General features: G+C 41.6%; 1 protein-coding gene across 1 annotated transcript in view; it reads right to left on the reverse strand.

The window, feature by feature from the left end:
* Nucleotides 1–19263, reverse strand: part of LOC121164561 (beta-galactosidase-1-like protein 2) — a 69954-nt gene extending 50691 nt beyond the window's left edge. Inside the window, exon 1 of the mRNA XM_040992715.1 lies at nt 19228–19263. Coding sequence (XP_040848649.1) covers nt 19228–19263 — 36 coding nt within the window. The remainder of the gene's footprint in view (nt 1–19227) is intronic.
* Between the last annotated feature and the right edge of the window lie 144 nt (nt 19264–19407).

A 19407-nucleotide genomic window follows, 5' to 3' on the forward strand; every position in this document is an offset into this window, starting at 1 on the left:
AGATATTTGGGGAGTGAGACAGCAGATGGTAAATTTTTATCGGTCTCTATCACAAATAAATAAAGTCTTAGGAAAATATATTGTTCAACAGAAGTTTTTTTTTCCTCTCATCCCACTGTTCTTGTCTCCCCTTTAAAAACCCAGTTCTTGGGCCCGGCGCGGTGGCGCAAGTGGTTAAAGGTCCTCGCCTTGCATGCCCGGGATCCCATATGGGCACCGGTTCTAATCCCGGCAGCCCCACTTCCCTTCCAGCTCCCTGCCTGTGGCCTGGGAAAGCTTTGGGAACCTGCACCCGCGTGGGAGACTCGGAAGAGGCTCCTGGCTTCGGATCGGCATAGTAGTGAATCATCGGAGGGAAGGTCTTCCTCTCTGTCTCTCCTCTCTGTATATCCGCCTTTCCAATGAAAAAAATAATAAAAATAAATCTTTAAAAAAAAAAACCCAGTTCTTCATCCTTGGAAGCGCTAGCTTACTTTCTCCTTTCATGTCTCCTGATTTGAATAGTCAATTCTGTGACCAAATCAAAACAGGCTTTGTTTTTTATTTAACGTCATGGATGATTTCAGGGTTTGTGCTGTATACCAACACCACCACCGATCAAAAATATCCCACCTCCAAAATAAACATAAAATTCTAAAATTTGGTCAGATCAGGGATTGGAAAAGGCAGCAGATCTTGAGAGAAAGGTGGGAACAGGCCATGGCAGCTAGTCACTGTGGCATTGTCTGCTGTAGTATCCCATGGACCCTCTGATTCTGGGCTTGGTCTGGAGCCAAATTGGGAGAAGGATTCTGTAGGTCCTGTGGGAGAAGAGCACACTTCTTTATTCCCCCATAAAGCACTCAGACTAGCAAGGAAAGACAACCAAAGTAAGATCAACAAAAGTCATGGTGGCTGTGGTGTAGCTCATTCCTGACTCTACACAGGAGCACTCAGTTAGGTAATCCTGCCGAAGGGATAAAGCTGTGATTGCAACCCAATAGAGTAGTGTGTGCATCTGGGTCCCTGAAGCAAGCACACATGCCCACCCTTCTACAACTCTAAGTGCTGCGCAAACTACCAAGGTGGAGCACTTACAGGTAGCTAGTACGCGGAATGTCTCTGCTTTATCTGTAATAAGGGCAGGCTCCCAGGCTGAGTGGATACTCTTGTGCTCAAAAACTATGGGAATTCTGTGGCTGCATGATAGCATGTGGTGGGTAGCTGGGTGTCACAGGTCTTTTGTGTGGTTCATGCACTGCCGTAAGTGGGGGGGGATCGTAGCCACATTTCAGTGATGGGTATTGATCACCTTGAAAGAGAAGAAGCAGTGCTGTGATTAGTCTAACAGTCATGGTAATTGCCTCCCCCATGCTGAGAGGAGATCTACACACCCAACTGGGGTGGCACCCTGAATTCTCAACCCACAATAGGGCACTGACCACAGCACTCTAGAGACACCTGCCATACAACTTGAGACATCCACTAAAAAAGCAGTCACTCCACCCCACCACGAGACATGGTTCAAAGATAAAAATCATCAGGTGGAAAACAACAGGTGCAGCCAGAAATGCACAAAAATAAGTGCAGAAATACAAGAAGCAAAATGAGGACGCCTTATGACTCCCAAAAAAGAACTCAAAAATTCTTCAGCTTTGGAACATGAAAACAAATAGATTGATGAAATACTTGAAAATGAGTGGGGAAAAAATGGTCACAGAATTACTCAAAAACACAGAGAAACAGATTATTGAGTTAGAGAACTCTGTACATGATATGAAAGAAAAATTGGAATTCAAGCATAAGAGAGAACTTCAAAAAACCTTTGGATCATCAAAAATGTTTTAATGCAACATGGATGGCTCTCTCATTTGCTTTTTAAGTGACTGACAGTTGTTCCCAAATTTAATTCTTTCCTTATCAATTTGAGAAGAAGTATCTTATACTAAGTTACAATATGCATTTGTGTTATTTCTGGAATGAGTATTTTATTCCAGTATTCCATCTGCTCTGAATCAATATGCCATTAGTTTACTCTGCGCCTAACACAGTTCTAAAGTCATTGTATAATGATGTTAATCCACTTATCCTCACAATAATTGTTATTGAATCGGCCCTTTTATTATCCCTATTCCAAGGATTTAGGAATGGAGACAGAATTTGGGTAACTTGTCCAAGGTGACAGAGCAGTCAGGGGCAGCTCCAGGCTTCAGTCCGTGGTGATGTTGTTTCAAAGCCTGTACTATTCAGTCATGAGCTCCATAATATGTACTTCAATATCTTGAAGCATTTTGCAGAGGGAAATTACTTGGTTGTAATGTTGGCTTCTAAATAGTCTATCGCAAGTTATCCAAAACATCTTTCAAAGGAAAGACACAAAAACAAATGATACTCAAGTCACATGGCTTATTAATTAAGTTCCAAATACACATGAAGATGCAGAAAGAGACAGAACGGATTAATGTATTTAGGAGTCAGTGCCCGTGACAAGGAAACTCACTGTCTGAATTCCACTACTAGTTTGATTATTGAGGAACCAAGAAGGCGCATAATTGCCTTAACCAATGATGTTCACTTTCCTTTCAGTACAGAGGATGTGAAAATAGGGCTGGTCTTTGGAAAGAACATGACCCATTAGGCTAGAAATTGGCTCCAATAGGTGATGGAATTAGGACTGCACAAAAATAGAATGATAGGGCCCGGCGCGGTGGCGCAAGTGGTTAAAGGTCCTCACCTTGCCGCCCGGGATCCCATATGGGCGCCGGTTCTAATCCCGGCAGCCCCGCTTCCCTTCCAGCTCCCTGCCTGTGGCCTGGGAAAGCAGCAGAGGACGGCCCAAAGCTTTGGGAACCTGCACCCGCGTGGGAGACCCGGAAGAGGCTCCTGGCTTCGGATCGGCATAGTATCGGCCCGTTGCACTCACTTGGGGAGTGAATCATCGGACGGAAGATCTTCCTCTCTGTCTCTCCTCTCTGTATATCTGCCTTTCCAATGAAAAAATAATAAAAATAAATCTTTAAAAAAAAAAAATAAAAAAAAAAAAAATAGAATGATAGCTACACTTCACATAGCCTTAATATATCATGAACATTCAGGCTTCCATGCAGGAACTGGAATGAGGCATCTCAGGTACAAAATGATATTCTCGCTCTTAAGATCCCATGAATATATAACAAATCCTCCCGTCCCTTTCTATGGTCATACAAAGATGCTCTACCAATATCTAAATCTACTACTGTGCTTCTCAGGTGACTGGTCAGTTTATGGTTAATGTGTCTTAGGAGTTACGTTAATGTACACTGCATCATGTAAGTTACATTAATGTAACTTGGGAGCTACATCCTGTTTGTTTTACCTTCTATGTCTGAACATTCCTTTAAAAAAAATGCAGCATTTTTTTATTACATAGCTCAAGTTCACACCTTTGTTCTTCTATTAAAGAATCACTCTACCCTTGCAGAGTTTATTTTCATTTAAAAAGGTGAGTTACACAGAAGAAAAGGAGAAAGAAAGATTTTCTGTCTACTTGTTCACTGCCTTAATGGCCACACTGCCCAGGGCTGGGCCAGACAAAAGCCCAGAGATGAACACTCCATCCAAACCTCTCAAGTGGATGACAGGAGCCTAGGCACTCACCTGGCTCCTGCTGATTTCCTAGCACATGAAAAAAATGAGCTGCAAATGAAACAGTGCAGCTGTTACTTAACCAACACTCATACAGACTGCTGGCATTGCAGGCGGTAGTTACCCGCTGCACCACAATGCCAGCCCCAAAGCTTACTATAATTAGTGTGGCAGAGAAGTAACAGAAAAAGTGTGCAAAATCTACACTCTGTCATCTAGTGATAGGTAACATGATGAGTGGTTTTTTTTTTTTAAAGATTTATTTTTATTATTTTTTATTGGAAAGGTGGATATACAGAGAGGAGATACAGAGAGGAAGATCTTCCATCCGATGATTCACTCCCCAAGTGAGCCGCAACGGGTCGATACTATGCCGATCCGAAGCCAGGAGCCTCTTCCGGGTCTCCCACGCGGGTGCAGGTTCCAAAGCTTTGGGCTGTCCTCTGCTGCTTTCCCAGGCCACAGGCAGGGAGCTGGAAGGGAAGTGGGGCTGCCGGGATTAGAACCGGCGCCCATATGGGATCCCGGGCGTGCAAGGTGAGGACTTAACCACTTGCGCCACCGCGCCGGGCCTGATGAGTGGTTTTTATAAAGAAGAAAGAGTGGGGTATTTGTGTAGAAAGTCTCACAAGATGGTAACATGCGAGAACGAAGACAATTCAAAAAGTCTGTGGAAAAGCCTGACACTGTGTTGTAGCAAGTTAAGCCACCACGTGTGACGCCAGCATCCCATATAAATACTGATTGAGTCACAGCTGCTCCACATCCAATTCAATTCTTTGGAAATGCACCTGGGAAAGCAGCAGAAGATGCTCCAAGAACTTGAACCCTTTGCCACCCCTGTGGGATATGTGGATGGAGTTCCAAGCTCCAGGTTTCAGCCTGGCCAGGCTCTAGCCATTCTGATTATTGGGTGAGTGAACTGATGAATGAACAATCTCTCTCTCTATCTCTCTCTCTCTCTCTCTCTCTCTGTATTTCTGTAACTCTGCCTTTTAAATAAAATGGGTACATTTTTTTAAACATGGAAAAATGCAATTATTACCTAAGTTTACTTTGGTACAAAAAATGCCTATCCTTTAAACTTACACACATGTTTTGATAATGTTTGTTTTCCATGAAATCCAGAAGACCTATCATAATTGCCTTTAGGGAATGAAGAGCATGAGCTGTTTGTGTAGAGGTTCCTTGGCAAATATGAGGAAGCTACAGAGGCTTGAGAAGAAGTGGTTTCAGTACTGGAGAGTGGATGATAAGGTCAAGAGGTTAACAAGGAAGAAAGATCATCGGCCTGGGTGCTCAGGAGGTCTGTAAGCTATTTGGCAAAATTATTTGCCCATATAACTGTGTCATTAGAGTTATTTTTAAAAAAATCTAAAAGGTAGAGTTATAGAGAGATGGAGAGACAGAGATAGAGGTTAACACTCCCAAATGGCTACAATGACTGGAGCTGAGCCAATCTGAAACCAAGATCTACAGAACCTTTCACCTACAGGCACAGAACCTTCTTCAGGATTGATCACATTATAGACCACAAAAAAAGTCTCAGCAAAATTTTAAAAATCAAAATCATGCCATGCATCTTCTCAAGCATCATGGAGTGAACCTGGAGACCAACAAGTAAAAATACCACCCCAAAATGCGCAAATACATGGAGACTGAATACTATGTTGTTAAATGAACAATGGTTATAGAACAAATCGAAGAGAAGATTTGTTTTAATTGCTTGAAATGAAGGAAGGCATCAACAAAACATCAAAACTTTGGGACACAATCAAAGCAGTGTTAAGAGAAAAGTTCATTTCAATCAATGCTTATATCAAGAACCTAGAAAAGCACCAAGTAAACAGGCTAACTATACCTCTGAAGAAGCTAAAAGAAACAACAGCAACATCATCCCAAGATTAGCAGGAAAAAAATAAGCAAAATGAGGAGGGAAATTTTTAAAAAGTTAGATCAATGATTCAAAGAGCTGGTTCTTTGAGAAAATCAGTAAAATAGATTCTCCACTAGCCCAACTAATCAGAAAAGGAGCGAGAAGATAAAAGTCAATAGATTCGGAGCAAAAAATAAAAAAAGGAGACATAACAATGGAAATCTTGTACTACAGATGCAAAGATCCTCAACAAAATACTAGCCAACATGATCCAACTGTACATCAGAAAAATTATCTACCTGGGCCAGAGAGATTTATTCCTGGCATGCAATGATGATTTAACATAAATAAATTAATAAGTGCGATTCACCATATCAATAAATTGAACAATAGAAACCATATGATCATCTCAGTAGATGCAGAGACGGCATTTGATAAAATCTGACATCACTTCATGCTAAAAATCCTAAGCAAGATAGGCATAGAAGGAACAGTTTACAACACAATCAAAGAAATATACAAAAAACACAATGCGAACATCATTCTAACGGGGGAAAGACTGGAAGCTTTTCCACTAAGATCTGGAATTAGACAAGGATGTCCACTGTGACCACTGCTATTTGACCTAACATTGAAAGTCCTTGATAGAGATATTAGGCAACGGAAAGAAAGAAAGAAAGGAAGGAAGGAAGGAAGGAAGGAAGGAAGGAAGGAAGGAAGGAAGGAAGGAAGGAAGGAAGGAAGGAAGAAAGAAAGAAAGAAAGAAAGAAAGAAAGAAAGAAAGAAAGAAAGAAAGAAAGAAAGAAAGAAAGAAAGAAAGAAAGAAAGAAAGATTAAATAAATTCAAATCAGAAGTGAGAAATTGAAATTATTCCTGTTCACAGATGACATTATGACGTGATGACATGATAGGAGAACCAAAAGACTCAACCAAGAGACTGTTGGAACTTATAAGAGCTTGGTAGGATAGCAGAATACAAAATTAGTGAACATAAATCGATGGCTCTGATATACACAAATAACTCCATGGCTGAGACAGAAGTTATAAGTACAGTCCCCTTTAAAACAGTGGAGAAGAATCTTAAATATCTTGGAATAAACCTAACCAAAGATGTGGAGGACCTCTATGATGAAAATTGCAAAGCATTAAAGGAAGGATAAAAGAAAACATTAAAAGATGGAGAAATGTACAGCGCTCCTGGCTTGGCAGGATCCACATGATCAAAACGTTCATATTAGCAAAGGTAGGTGTTAGGAAGTGCTATAGAAATCCAGGGTCCTTTTTATGCCTTAACTCATTTAGTGATTTCAAAAAAGTAGACTTTAATTTTTTATTTATTATTTTTATTAATTGCATTGCATTATGTGACACAGTTTCATAGGCTCTGGGATTCCCCCAACCCCTCCCCGTGCCCTTCCCACATAGTGGATTCCTCCACCTTGGTGCAGTATTACAGTTCAAATTCAGTCAAGATTCTTTCATTGCAAGCATAGAGTCAAGCATCTTATTGTCCAGCTAAATTCAATGGTTTCTTGGGGAGACCCTCTCTGGTCTGAAGGCAGAACTGGCAGAATATCATCCTGACCAGTTAAAATGGAAAACATAACATCAACATCAATTTACAACATTATGGAATTAATTAGACTTTCATTGTAGACTATTCATTGCAGTTTTAGGCTCACAGCAAAAATGACAAGAAGGAGCAGAATTCCTGTATGTTCCCCTGCACGTGCATGCCCTCCCCCACCATCACCACACCCATCTGAGTGGGACATGGATTATAAATGAATCTACACTGACAACTCATGATCACTAGAGCCCATTATTTGCATTGGTGCTTCGCATTCTGTGCATTTGGACAACTGCATAACTATAGCGGCATTTTTCATTACTTTCATGGTCCCAAAAACATTTGTGCTTATTCATTCAGCCTTCCCTCTGCAGTCCTCTCTGACAACCACAAATCGTTTTATTGTCTTTATAGCTGTGCCTTTCCCAAACATAACAGAGTAGACACCATACAACACAGAGCGTCTTTAGGTTGGCATGTTCTACTTAGGACTTGAGTTTCTGACATGTCTTTTCTTGGTTTGATGGTTCATTTTCACATCACAGCTTTTAAAACACATATGAATTTAATTTTTTCAATATGTAAACAAATGCCATCTTCCTCATATTTAGGTTATTCGTAGTTGAACCACAATTTAAGGACAGTATCATAAATATTTGCTTTAGCTTAATACTAAGAGGTGCACACAAGTGGGAAAGTATGAGAAATACTGTGCAATCCATAGTTACTACTTAGAAGAAGAAAGGAAGGAAAGAAAGAAGAAAAGGAAGGAAGGAAGGAAGGAAGGAAGGAAGGAAGGAAGGAAGGAAGGGAGGAAGGGAGGGAGGGAGGGAGGGAGGGAAGGAAGGAAGAAAGAAGGGAAGAAGGGAGGAAGGGAGGAGTATCAGTGCCTCCGTTCATCCTGGCCTAGCTCCCAGGCTGCTGTATGAACAAAAAAGCTTCTTCCTCTACCTGAACTCATTGGATGAGCTCTTAAGAGCACTCAATAAAAACCTAAATTCCTATGCTTACACAAGAAACTCATACTCATTTCTGCAGCACCATCAAAAGCTAATTTAGGCCCAGGAAGTTTGTTTTATGTTGGTTGATCTGGATTCTGTGTTTGATCAGCCAGATTTGGACTACCTTCAGGATGATGAGACGCCAAGGTATTCCCATTTTGTTGGTGCTCAGCCTCTCTCCTTCCCAAGTTCTCCTCCAAAACCCAGCTTTGTTCCTTGCCTTCAACATTCAAGTCTGTTTGCATCTGCTCAGTCCCAGCTCTCTTTACTTAGAGCCTTGGTCTTTCCATTTGCCACCTCTGATCCGGACATTTGCCCCTCCGTTACCCTGCGTGCAGCTCCGTCTCACTCCAAATGTCAGTCCAGGCTGTCAAATCTAAACTCTTCCATTTCTAATGAGCTCTCCCAAATCCCAATCTCCTTTTTCCCCACCCTCTCTTTTCTTTATTCAGTGTACTTATCAACATTTAAGTAATTTTCTCTTTACTTTCTTACAACTGTCTTCTGACCAATGAAGGGGATCTAGGCAGGCTAGTGCAACACCTGACATATTGTAGGTTGTCACCAAGTATTCTTTGAGCGACCAAAATGTAGGAAGCCTCTTAACGAACACAGACCCCTCCCGGATCAAGACAAATAATGGCATCGGTGATCTAGACAAATACAATACTTGGGAACATCTGAGAGAGAAGTTTGAGGATCAGTAAGCACATAGCCAAGCACTTCTTTGATGGCTAAAATGGAAAAGCAGTCACCTGGGAAAGCAGACTTTGATCTCTAGGAAATGATTCACCTTCCCTTAGGCTAAAGAAACAGGTGTGCTTCAGCAGGATTATGATATTACTTGCATTAATCTTAGCCACTAAAGACTCATGCTGACATGCTGCTCGGAACGATATTAAGTTACAGTTTGTTTCATCATAAAAGGTAGTTGAGATAAAAATAGTTACCAAACCACAAAGTACTTTCCACTCAGATGCTTCAAAGAACTGCTCTCTTGATGGGCTGTGGCTTTAAAAAGTTAATTATCTCAATATTTCAATGGACATAACTGGATCTTTTATACCTACAAATATGGACCATCGTGACATCTACAACTCAGACGAAGTTGCTTTTTTATTTGTGCTAAAAGAATTCTCCAGAAAAACCCATCCAAATATTCATACTTAAGGGAAAAACTAGTGGCAGGAGATGGGCCATTCTGCATATAAATTTTCTCAAAGGATATTGGAAAATGTCATGAAATATCATGGAAAGTGAAGCCTGAGGTGCTGGTCATATCACACTGGGTCTCCTCTTTTGAACATTCACTGGTTCACAGTAGGGAATCTGTGGGAGAGCTGAAATGCTCTTCTAGCTGACACAGGTCATTTGAGTTTAGAAAAGAACCAAAATCCCAGAACAGGTTGAGGGAGAAGAGTGAAATTTTTTTTTCATCTATAAACATATCACATATTTAAAAACTTAATAACATACTCACCCTCCCACCATTCCTCAAACCTCGAAAACCTGAGGAATTCTGTCACTTTGCTTACACAGTGGTCTTCTGATGACCAACGTGAGAAGGCAAGCTTGGGGCCAATGGACCACTGACAAGGTGCCACCAGTGCACAGACTTGGTTTGACTAACTCGCATGTGGCTCTTAGAAAGATTCATTCTGGAACACAGACCATTTTTTTTTACAAGAAAAAGAAAATGCATGATTTTCCCTCAACAGGAAGCCTAAGAGTATAAGCAGAGTGATAGTTGAGTGACTTACAGCTGGCATGGGGCTCACAGGATTCTTGAAGGGGCAGATGATTGTCTAACAGCAGAGCACTCAACAAGTGGCACAAGCAGGAGTTAGGCCTCAAGACAAAGGATGACGTTGGAGTCAGATAAGAGAAAGAGGCAAATCCACTGGCAAGGCAATGGGATTGAACTTAACAAGAGCAATGGGAGGGACAAAGGTTACAAGCAGAGCCAGGTATGAGTGTCACAGAGAGCTGCGGAGGGGAGGGGGAGGTGTTCCTAACATTTCTTTGAGCTTCCTTAATGCCAGTAATTCTAATTCAACAACCCACAAAGTACAACAATAAAAGAAGTAGAGAGCAAATTCTGTTTTCTTCACAATACATAAAGCCAAATTCCAGATACAATGCTAATATTAGAGAAGAAATCTGATATGATATTATGAAAAAATTACCAAAATTTGCAAACTATTTAAGCTAAATGACAAAATAGATAGCATTCTTACAAATGCATAACTCGGTTCCCATTTGAGTACAGAATTTACTCAAGGATTTCTAATGTAACAAGGTAAGTGAGGATTTGAAAGCAGTTCTCTTTAAAAATTGAGCTGTTTGAAGCATATGCTCAGGTACTCAGAATGTTGGGAAATGGCAAGAGGTTGTGTCACATCGGGGGGAACAGAACAAATGGTCTGGATTAATATTCCAGAAGTTACTTTGGTTGGTCTAGGAGACTGCTGACATCGTCTTAGGATGCAGCAGAGGCAAAACCAGATTTCTGAAAGCATGTGCCAAGCTTCCAGGGCATGCAAACATCAATGAAACTGCCCCATTGGGACGTGGGGGTGATGAGGGAGCCCAGCTTGATGACAGGAGATGAGGATGACATCATCCAAGTGGAAATCAACATTTTATATCTCCAATTTTTCTGACGGTTGTGGCGCAATCGAAGTTTGGCCACAAGCCTTAAAGAAAGTTCAAATATCATTAGCATGATTGCAATTTCTTAAGGAAGACCGATTTGCGTCTAAATTTTTTTTAAGTGATGTTAAATGATCTTAATTGAAATGTTAAGCTTGTCTGGTTCTCTTGATATAATTAAACGTATGAGTAGAATCTTTAAAAGTAGAAAAGGAGAAGAAAAAACAATACTGTCTGTACTGCTACGACCACTTCCAGTAAGTAAATAAAGATTGTACATAAACCGTTCATCTTGGACTCTGTATGGATTCTGAATAAGCCTTAGTTTTGACTAAACTAAGAAGGGTGCATCTGTGCATTATAAGTTACCTTCAGGGGAGGTAGAAGTCTGCATGTGAAGTACAAGTGTGTCTGTCTTGCTTAATTTATTATCATGCACATTCTTTTCATGATCTTATTTTGCCTTAAGTGTATCTTTAAAAAGCATTTCTAAAGTATATTTTTGTAAGTTGGGTTTTAACAACAATTTTCAGTAAGATTGGCAGTTATAGAAATTGAACACTAGCTGGTACACAGTTAACACTGAAAATATTGATATAACTGCTGGGAGAAAAGCCACCAATAGCTGGTGGGCACTCTGAGCTGGTTAATGCCCCATTTGTGTAAACTATACCAGAAGTCCAGCAGAGTTACCTATCTTTTTTTTTTAAATGTGTGTGGGGAAGGTGGAGCATGCCAGGCCAGGACATGCCATTAGGGCTCCATGGCAGGGGTGCTGCAGGTTCCAGAGCAGGAGTGGCTAACTGCATGTTTGACAGAGAAGGAATGCTATCTGGGGTATTCCATGAATGGCACCACTGCACTCATAGGTTAGTAAGGAAGTTGAGATGGAATAATTTGGAGGGGAAAACCAGAGGGCAGGCATGTTTAAGGCAGGAGTCCTAGACTGGGCTAAATATCATTACCCATTGCCCAATGGTGCTCACAAAAACTGGGATTAATGGCATAACTGGCTGGGTTAAGCTGCAATACCTACACACGAGTGTCAGAGAAGGAGGTGAGCCGCATCAGGCTGGGCCACAGTACCCACAAGAAAGTGAGAGAACCAGATTTGGGGGCAGATTCTGTAGGGGAATTATGAACTTGCCTCTGGGACTGCAGCACACTCAGCAAGGCCTGGGACTGAAGTCACACCATGCCATGCAAGGCTGCTGCTCCATTGACATGCATGGGATCTGGGGCTGGGATCAGGCCTGGTAGGGGAACTTGGGGAACTCCCCTATTAGGTTGAATTTCATGCTGGGAAGCACAAGAGCTGGGCTGGGAACAGTCAAGGCCAGGCAGAGCTGCAGCACTCCTCAACTTTTGTGTGGGCCAGATCTAGTGGTAGGACACTTTGGACTAGACTATAGCATCCATTTATGAGAGCAGAAATGGGTCTGGGCTAGTCAGGTTAGACCATAGTAAGTGCCAGGACTGGGGACAGGACATGTCAGGCTGGGCAGCAACACCCACCAACACATCCAAGATCCACAGCTGGGGGCAGGCCTTGGAGAAAGACTTGGAAATTCCCATACTACGCTGAAGTTCACACTGATGAGCATGAGAACCAGGGTTTGGGGCAGGACAAGACAGGCTGGGCTGCAGCACCCATCAGCATATTTGTGAGCCATGTTTGGCATTTGACTGGGCTGGGCCAGCCCACAACACACACTGGCACAAGCAAGAGCTAGGATGGGTGCAAGCAAGGCTGGGTTGGACCACAATATCTGCCAGTTCAAATGACGGCTATAGATGGACCAAGCTGGCCTAGACTGCTATACCTGCCAATGAGAACTGGGCCTGGAGGTGGGTCTGGCCAAGCCAAGCTGTAGCACCTTCTGATGAATGCCAAGACTGTGGGTGGGCCATCTAAGACTGGGAAACAACACCCACTGGCACACACAAGACCCTGGAGGCTGGGAACGGACCTGGTATGGAAACTTTCTGGACTGGTGCTTCCACTGGTAAGCCTGAGAGTTGGGATTTATTCCATTCCAGTGAGGTTAAGGCTGCAGCACCTACTGGCAAGTGTTATAACTGGGTGTGAGTCATCAGGCTGAACTGAAGTACTAACTGACAAATGCCAGATCTAGGGCTGAGATGTGCCTAGCAGGGGAACTGTAGGCATTCTCCTGCCAGGCTGCAGCTCCCACTGGTGATTATGAGAGCCAGGGCTTGGGGATGACCAAGCTAGTCAAGGTAGCAGTACCCATCAGCATGTGTGTGGGCTGGGTCTGAGGGCAGGCTGGGCTGAGATAAGCTATAGCACCCATGGGTGTGCATAAGAGCCAGAAGAGATGTGACACAGACCATACTAGGCCACAGCACATGCCAGCACTTGTGCCACTTCCTCCAATGAGTTCCAGGTTCTTTTTTTTTTTTTTTTATTGGAAGGTGGATATACAGAGAGGAGAGACAGAGAGGAAGATCTTCCGTCCGATGATTCACTCCCCAAGTAAGCACGACGGTCAATGCTATGCCGATCCAAAGCCAGGAGCCTCTTCCGGGTCTCCCACGCGGGTGCAGGTCCCAAAGCTTTGAGCCGTCTTCGACTGCTTTCCTGGGCCACAGGCAGGGAGCTGGAAGGGAAGCGGGGCTGCCAGAATAGAACCGGCGCCCATGTGGGATCCCGGGCATGCAAGGTGAGGACCTTAACCACTTGTGCCACAGCGCCGGGCCCGAGTTCCAGGTTCTTATGCTAGACTTCCACCATAGTGTCCATAGTCCCAGCTCCTGGTTCACCACTCTCCACTACCTGTGAAACTGTGTTGAGGCTGCACCTTATCTATACAACCTTTCTCCCACTTTATATTGGAGCAGGTCCCAGGATTAGGGAGACACAAGGTGTTCTATATAGCTAGATTGTCGTTGGTTCTGATTTTGCCAAAGCCTGTTGGCCATTATGTCTGAGGTCCATATGGACTTATTTTGTCCCATACAATGCCAAAGACAGTATTATTTTCCCTGTAGGACCAATGCAATGCCCTGAGCTCAGTGAGTTCCTCCCAGCTCAGTGCATGCACAGATCACTGTTGTCCCCGCAGTCTTAAAGCCTTTGCCATACTGTACAAAATGCCACCTGATATGCCACTATTAGAGTTCTTGATCTGCTGGCCATCAGGTCTGAGGGCTCTCTTCAGCATTACATAAGGAAAATACCCTTAAATATCATCATGAAAAAAATCAATTGTCATATATAGAAATGCCTATTAATTTCACAGGAGACCTCTCACAAGAAACTCTACTGGCCAAAAGAGAATGGAGCCACATAATCCAGATTCTAAAAGAAAAAAAAAAAAATGTCAGCCCAGGATACCATACCCAGCAAAGCTTCCCCTTGTCTTTGAAAATGAAATAAAATTTTTCCACAGTTAAAAAAATTAAAACAATATGCCTCTTCCAAACCTACCCTATAAATATTACTTAAAGATGTTCTCTTGACAGAGAAGAGGAATAGCACCCACCAGAAACAAAAGCAAATGTGAAGAACATCCCAGTAAATCAATTAACAACCCACTGCTAAAATGACAGGACCAAAATATCACCCATTTATATTAACCTTGAATGTAAATGGCTTAAAATTTTAATTCACTCTAAATAGTGTTAAGGAAATGTTGAAGAAATAGTAAAAAATAGTCATGAGTGAATATTATTCTTGGGGGCCTTAATGAAACACATGCTTAGCGTGGTTGAATCAAATTCTCTGAAAATGAGATCACAATTCACAGGAAGCATATGTGAAAATCAATACAGCATGAGTCATCAAAGAGAGATAAACAAAGCAAAATCAAATAACTTTAATCAATTGAACAATCTGATACACACATTTTACTAGGTGATTTATAAAACTACTAAACAGACAACTGCAAAGTTAATGGACAGCAAAACAAAACCAAATAAATCTTATAAAGATCCCATGGAAATTATGGACTGGCACGGTGATACTCAGGCTAATCCTCCAGTCTGTGATGCCAGCACCCCATATGGGCACCGATTCATGTCCTGACTGCACCATTTCTGTCTAGCTCTCTGCTTACACCCAGGCAAAACAAGCCAAGTTGGTCACCTCCATGCTACCCTGAATCTGGTTCTCATTTCAGATAAGCTCAGCTCTGGCCATTGCAGTCATCTGGGGTATGAATCAGCCAATGGAAGGCCTTCTCCCTCTATAAAATCTGCCTTTCAAATAAAAACCAACCAATCTTTTTAAAATTTTTCATTGAAATTAAAAAGTCAATTGATAGATCAAACAAAGGATTAAGCATGAAAAAAATAGCCAATTGAAAGACTAAAGTAATTAGCCAAAAATTTTAAAAGAAAGATAGACAACAGAAAGTAGAAAAAAGAGGTGAAGAGATCCAAATAGAAAAAGACTGGGAAAGAAGGTAAAACAAAAACACTTCAAATTTCAAAACAAAAGAAAAAAGAGTTTTCTACCAACAAAGCTATGGCAAGGGAAGTTCCACAGGACAAATTTCACATAAAAGGAGTAAAATCTTGGTGGAAAGCTCAGAGTCTGGCATTGTGATATGAGCTTTTAAGCCTTCATTTGCAATGCTGGCATCCTTCAAGGCCCAGCTGCTCACTTCCCATCCAGCTGTCTGCTAAATGTGCATGAGAAAGCAGCAGTAGCTGGCTCAAGTACTTGGGCCCCTGATACACATGTGGGAGACCAGCATGGAGTTTCTGTCACTTGGCCTTGGCCTGGTACCTATGGCCATTTGAAAAGTAAAATGGTGGATCGATGAACTCTCTCTCTCCTTAATTCTGCCTTTAAAATAAATGCAAATACTAAACAAAAAATAGCCGACATTGTGGCTAAAGCCCTCACCTTGCTCACACCAGGATCCCATATGGGCACCAATTCTAAATCCAGCTAACCGGCTTCCCATCCAGCTCCCTGCTTGTGGCTTGGGAAAGCAATAGAGGACAGTGCAAGGCCTTGGGACCCTGCATCCACGTGGGAGACCTGGAAGAAGCTCTGGGCTCTGGACTTCAGATTGGTTCAGCTCCAGCCATTGCAGTCATTTGGGGAGTGAACCAGTGGACGGAGGATCTTTCTTTCTGTCTCTCCTCCTCTCTGTATATCAGACTTTCCAGTAAAAATAAATCTTTTTTACAAAAAAAAAAATGGAAGCGTAATCTTCCCTGGTTGATGGATTTTCAGCAATCCCAGTAAAGTCAATTGTGTACCAGATTCTAGGTAGATTAGACAATGCTGCCGAAAGCCTGTCTCTGCTGACAAGAGGGAGATGCCGGAAAGCTGAAGTCCTGAGGATCCTCAGCATGTCCAAGCACTAATCTTCAGGGTCTCACTGTCTGAATTCCAACACAGCTATGAATACCAAGGATATTTGTATGTGTTCATCTTTTATTCGGCAGCACATACACTAAAAAAAAAAAAAAAGAAGAAGAAGAAGAGTCTCAAACTAACAATCTAATATTCTACCTTGAAAAATTAGTCAAAATAGCAAACAAGAACTGAAGCAAACAAGAGGAAGAGCTAATTACATTAGAGCAGATATGCATGAGAAAGCAGATTGAAAAACAAAGGAGGAAATCAATAACTAAAACTTGAATAGGTCAGTAAAATTCACATACCTTTAGCTAAGCTGACGAAGAAAAGATGAGGGACCAGTGTCATGGTGTAGCAGGTGAAGCGATCACTAGTAACACCAGTATCCTGCTCCACTTCTCATCCCTGCTAATGCTCCTGGGAGAGTAGCAGAAGATGTCCCAGACGGCTGGGCCCCTGTGGCCACAGATGAAGCTCCTGGGTCCTAGCTTTGGCCTAGTCCTCTCTCAGCCTTACAGCCACCTGCAGAGTAAACCAGGTGGTGAAAGACACCTGTCTCCCCTCTCACTGCGTAGCCCTCTTTCTGTAACTGTGCCTGTCAAATAAATTATTTTCTAATATTTATTTCTTTTTATTTGAAAGGCAGCTTTTTTTTTTAAGATTTATTTATTTTATTGCAAAGTCAGATCTCTATAGACAGAAGGAGAGACAAAGTGGAAGATCCGTCCAATGGTTCAACCCCCAAGTGACAGGAGGTCAAATGCACAGAGCAGGGGGGAGACCCCAGAGTGGAGCAGGTGGACAGGAGGAGGCTTGTGTCCCAACCCTGAAGATTCCTGGAATCCTCACCAAGGACTATGGGCACCGACGTCTACATCCCAACTGCCAAGGAGACCACGGGGAATCGGAGTGCCTTCGGAGGCCGAGAACTCTGAGGTCATCCAGTTCCATTTGAATCTCCCATATGGGATAGAAGAAGTCCAAATCCTTCCTTGAAGGATCCAAGATCATCAGAATGACAACCAGGAGCACTGAGCAGTCCGCAGAAACAGAAGAACAGCAAACTTCCATCAGGACTAGGGAGAGGAGCTTTTTCTGGTCCTTACTTAGTTTCAACTTTGGATCCCCACCCTCTTTTGCAATGACCATCAGGGTCGCTCCAGAGCGCCCCTGCACCCCCCAAAAAAATAGAATAGATAGTCAGAAAAATACAAGGAAAGCTTAGAACTGAACAGGAAACGATCAGCCTGGATCCACATACACCTTACTAGATAGGACACAAAGATTAGTTACTGCTCACTAGGGTATTGAAGATTTCTCTGTACACCCGTCCTAAAACTGTTCTGCAGGCCTTGTTAGATTTATAAGCCAGTTTAGACTATCCTAAAATCTACCAAGTTCAGCAAAATTATGCGTCAATACAATAAACTGCTAAATACTAAAATGAAAACAGACACGAGACAGCTGAATAGTACCCTATAGCCACTTTAAGGTGTATAGAAGCCGGTTCTATGTACAAACAAAAATTGAAGGGTCAATAAAGTAGTAACAGGAAGTGGTTAAGAACTTGCATTGTTTTAACATATTGATTACTCAATACCATGTCAATTAATTCCATAATGTTGTAAATTGTTGCTGATCTTATGTTTTGGATTTTAACTGATCGGGATGATATTCTGTCAGCACTGCCTTCAGACCAGAGAAGGGCTCCCCAAGAAACTGTTGAATTTATCTGGACAATAAGATGCTAGACTCTATGCTTGGTATATGCTTGCAATGAAAGAATCTTGACTGAATTTGAACTGTAATACTGCAACAAGGTGTAGGAATCCACCATGGGGGGAGGGCCCGGGGAGGGGTTGGGGGAATCCCAGAGCCTATGAAACTGTGTCACATAATGCAACGTAATTAGCTTTTAAAAAAAAGATGGTTACAGAGATTGGGAGGCAGGGATAGAGCTAGTTAAGGACCCATGTGGCTGCAGAATCAGGAGCTTCCTCTGTGTTGCCCATGTGGATGTAGGAACCCAAAGGCTTCAGCCCCTTCCTCTCCTTCCTCAGGTCCATGAGCAGTGAGTGGGGTTGGAGGTGGAGCATCCCAGCCATATGGAATGCAGGCAGCCATTAAGCTCAAGGGTACTAGCACCAACCCCCAAATAACTCTTTTAGACTAATTATTCCATAAAATTCTTTGAAAGATCTACTTGGAGAATAAACACAGAGCTACAAAAACAAAAATAAATAAATAAACAAATAAATGAATAAATAAAAGGAAACAAAAATGAAAGAAGAATCAACTCACTTCACTGAGGCCAGGAAGGATCTCATTACTGCCAAGCTTAACAAAATAAAAAATTAGAACAGAATACTTAATATAGCTTTATTACATAGAATAGTTCATATAACTTTATTCCAACAGATTAGATACTTTAGTTGAAATGGAAAAATTGACACAAAAGCTGCTGAAAGTGACTCTAGAAAATCTGAATAAGGCTGTAACAAGAGGTTGTGTTAGCTATCAAAAAGCAAGATGGCATCATTGATCATTTCCACTAACCTTAAAAGAAAATTTAATACCCATTATTCACAGACAATACCAAAAAATAGAGGAGGGACACTTCTACCACAGCTACCAAAAAGAGCAAAAAATATGTGTATATATATATATGTGTGTATATATATATATTTTATTTATATATTAAATTCATATATATATTTTCTTGTTTTGATATATATATATTTGATATATATATATATATAATATATATATATAATATTTAATATATATATCAAAACAAGAAAATCATCATAAACCTTCATGGATACAAAGTCAATAACAAAACAGTAGGACTAAATCAACAACATATAAAAAAAATTACGTATTAGGCCAATCATGATTCACTTTAAAAAGCTAACACTGGTTAGAAATATGTAAATCAGTAATACTACATAAAAAATAAAGGAAATGTAATACATGATGATCTCGATACACAAAGAAAATATTTGTCAGAAATTGTTGTATGAAAGTTGCTAGAATTAAAATGGGGTTGCTTGTGTTAACACTAACAATAAATAAATTCAACCAGGAGGTTCTGAAGGAGGAACTCACAAAGGACTGTCAGACAGGACTACCCTGCAGGGAGGGTACATCATCAGAGCCGCACATCAGCTGTGCATTCGGCCTCACCCTCGTGCCACCGCTGTTAGTCACTGCTGTGGTCATGGTAACTGTTTCCAAATATCTTGCATAAACAACTCATTCTTTTTTTTTTTTTCATTTTGTTAGCATTCATCTCCAAAGATGGACAGGACTTAGTTTGTTGAGCAGAGCACTGCGATGGGAATTTGTATGTCCTTGTAGACGACA

Source organism: Ochotona curzoniae, unplaced genomic scaffold, assembly GCF_017591425.1.
Source record: "Ochotona curzoniae isolate NIBS_2020 unplaced genomic scaffold, NIBS_Ocur_1.0 contig_832, whole genome shotgun sequence".
In the NCBI taxonomy this organism is placed as follows: domain Eukaryota; kingdom Metazoa; phylum Chordata; class Mammalia; order Lagomorpha; family Ochotonidae; genus Ochotona; species Ochotona curzoniae.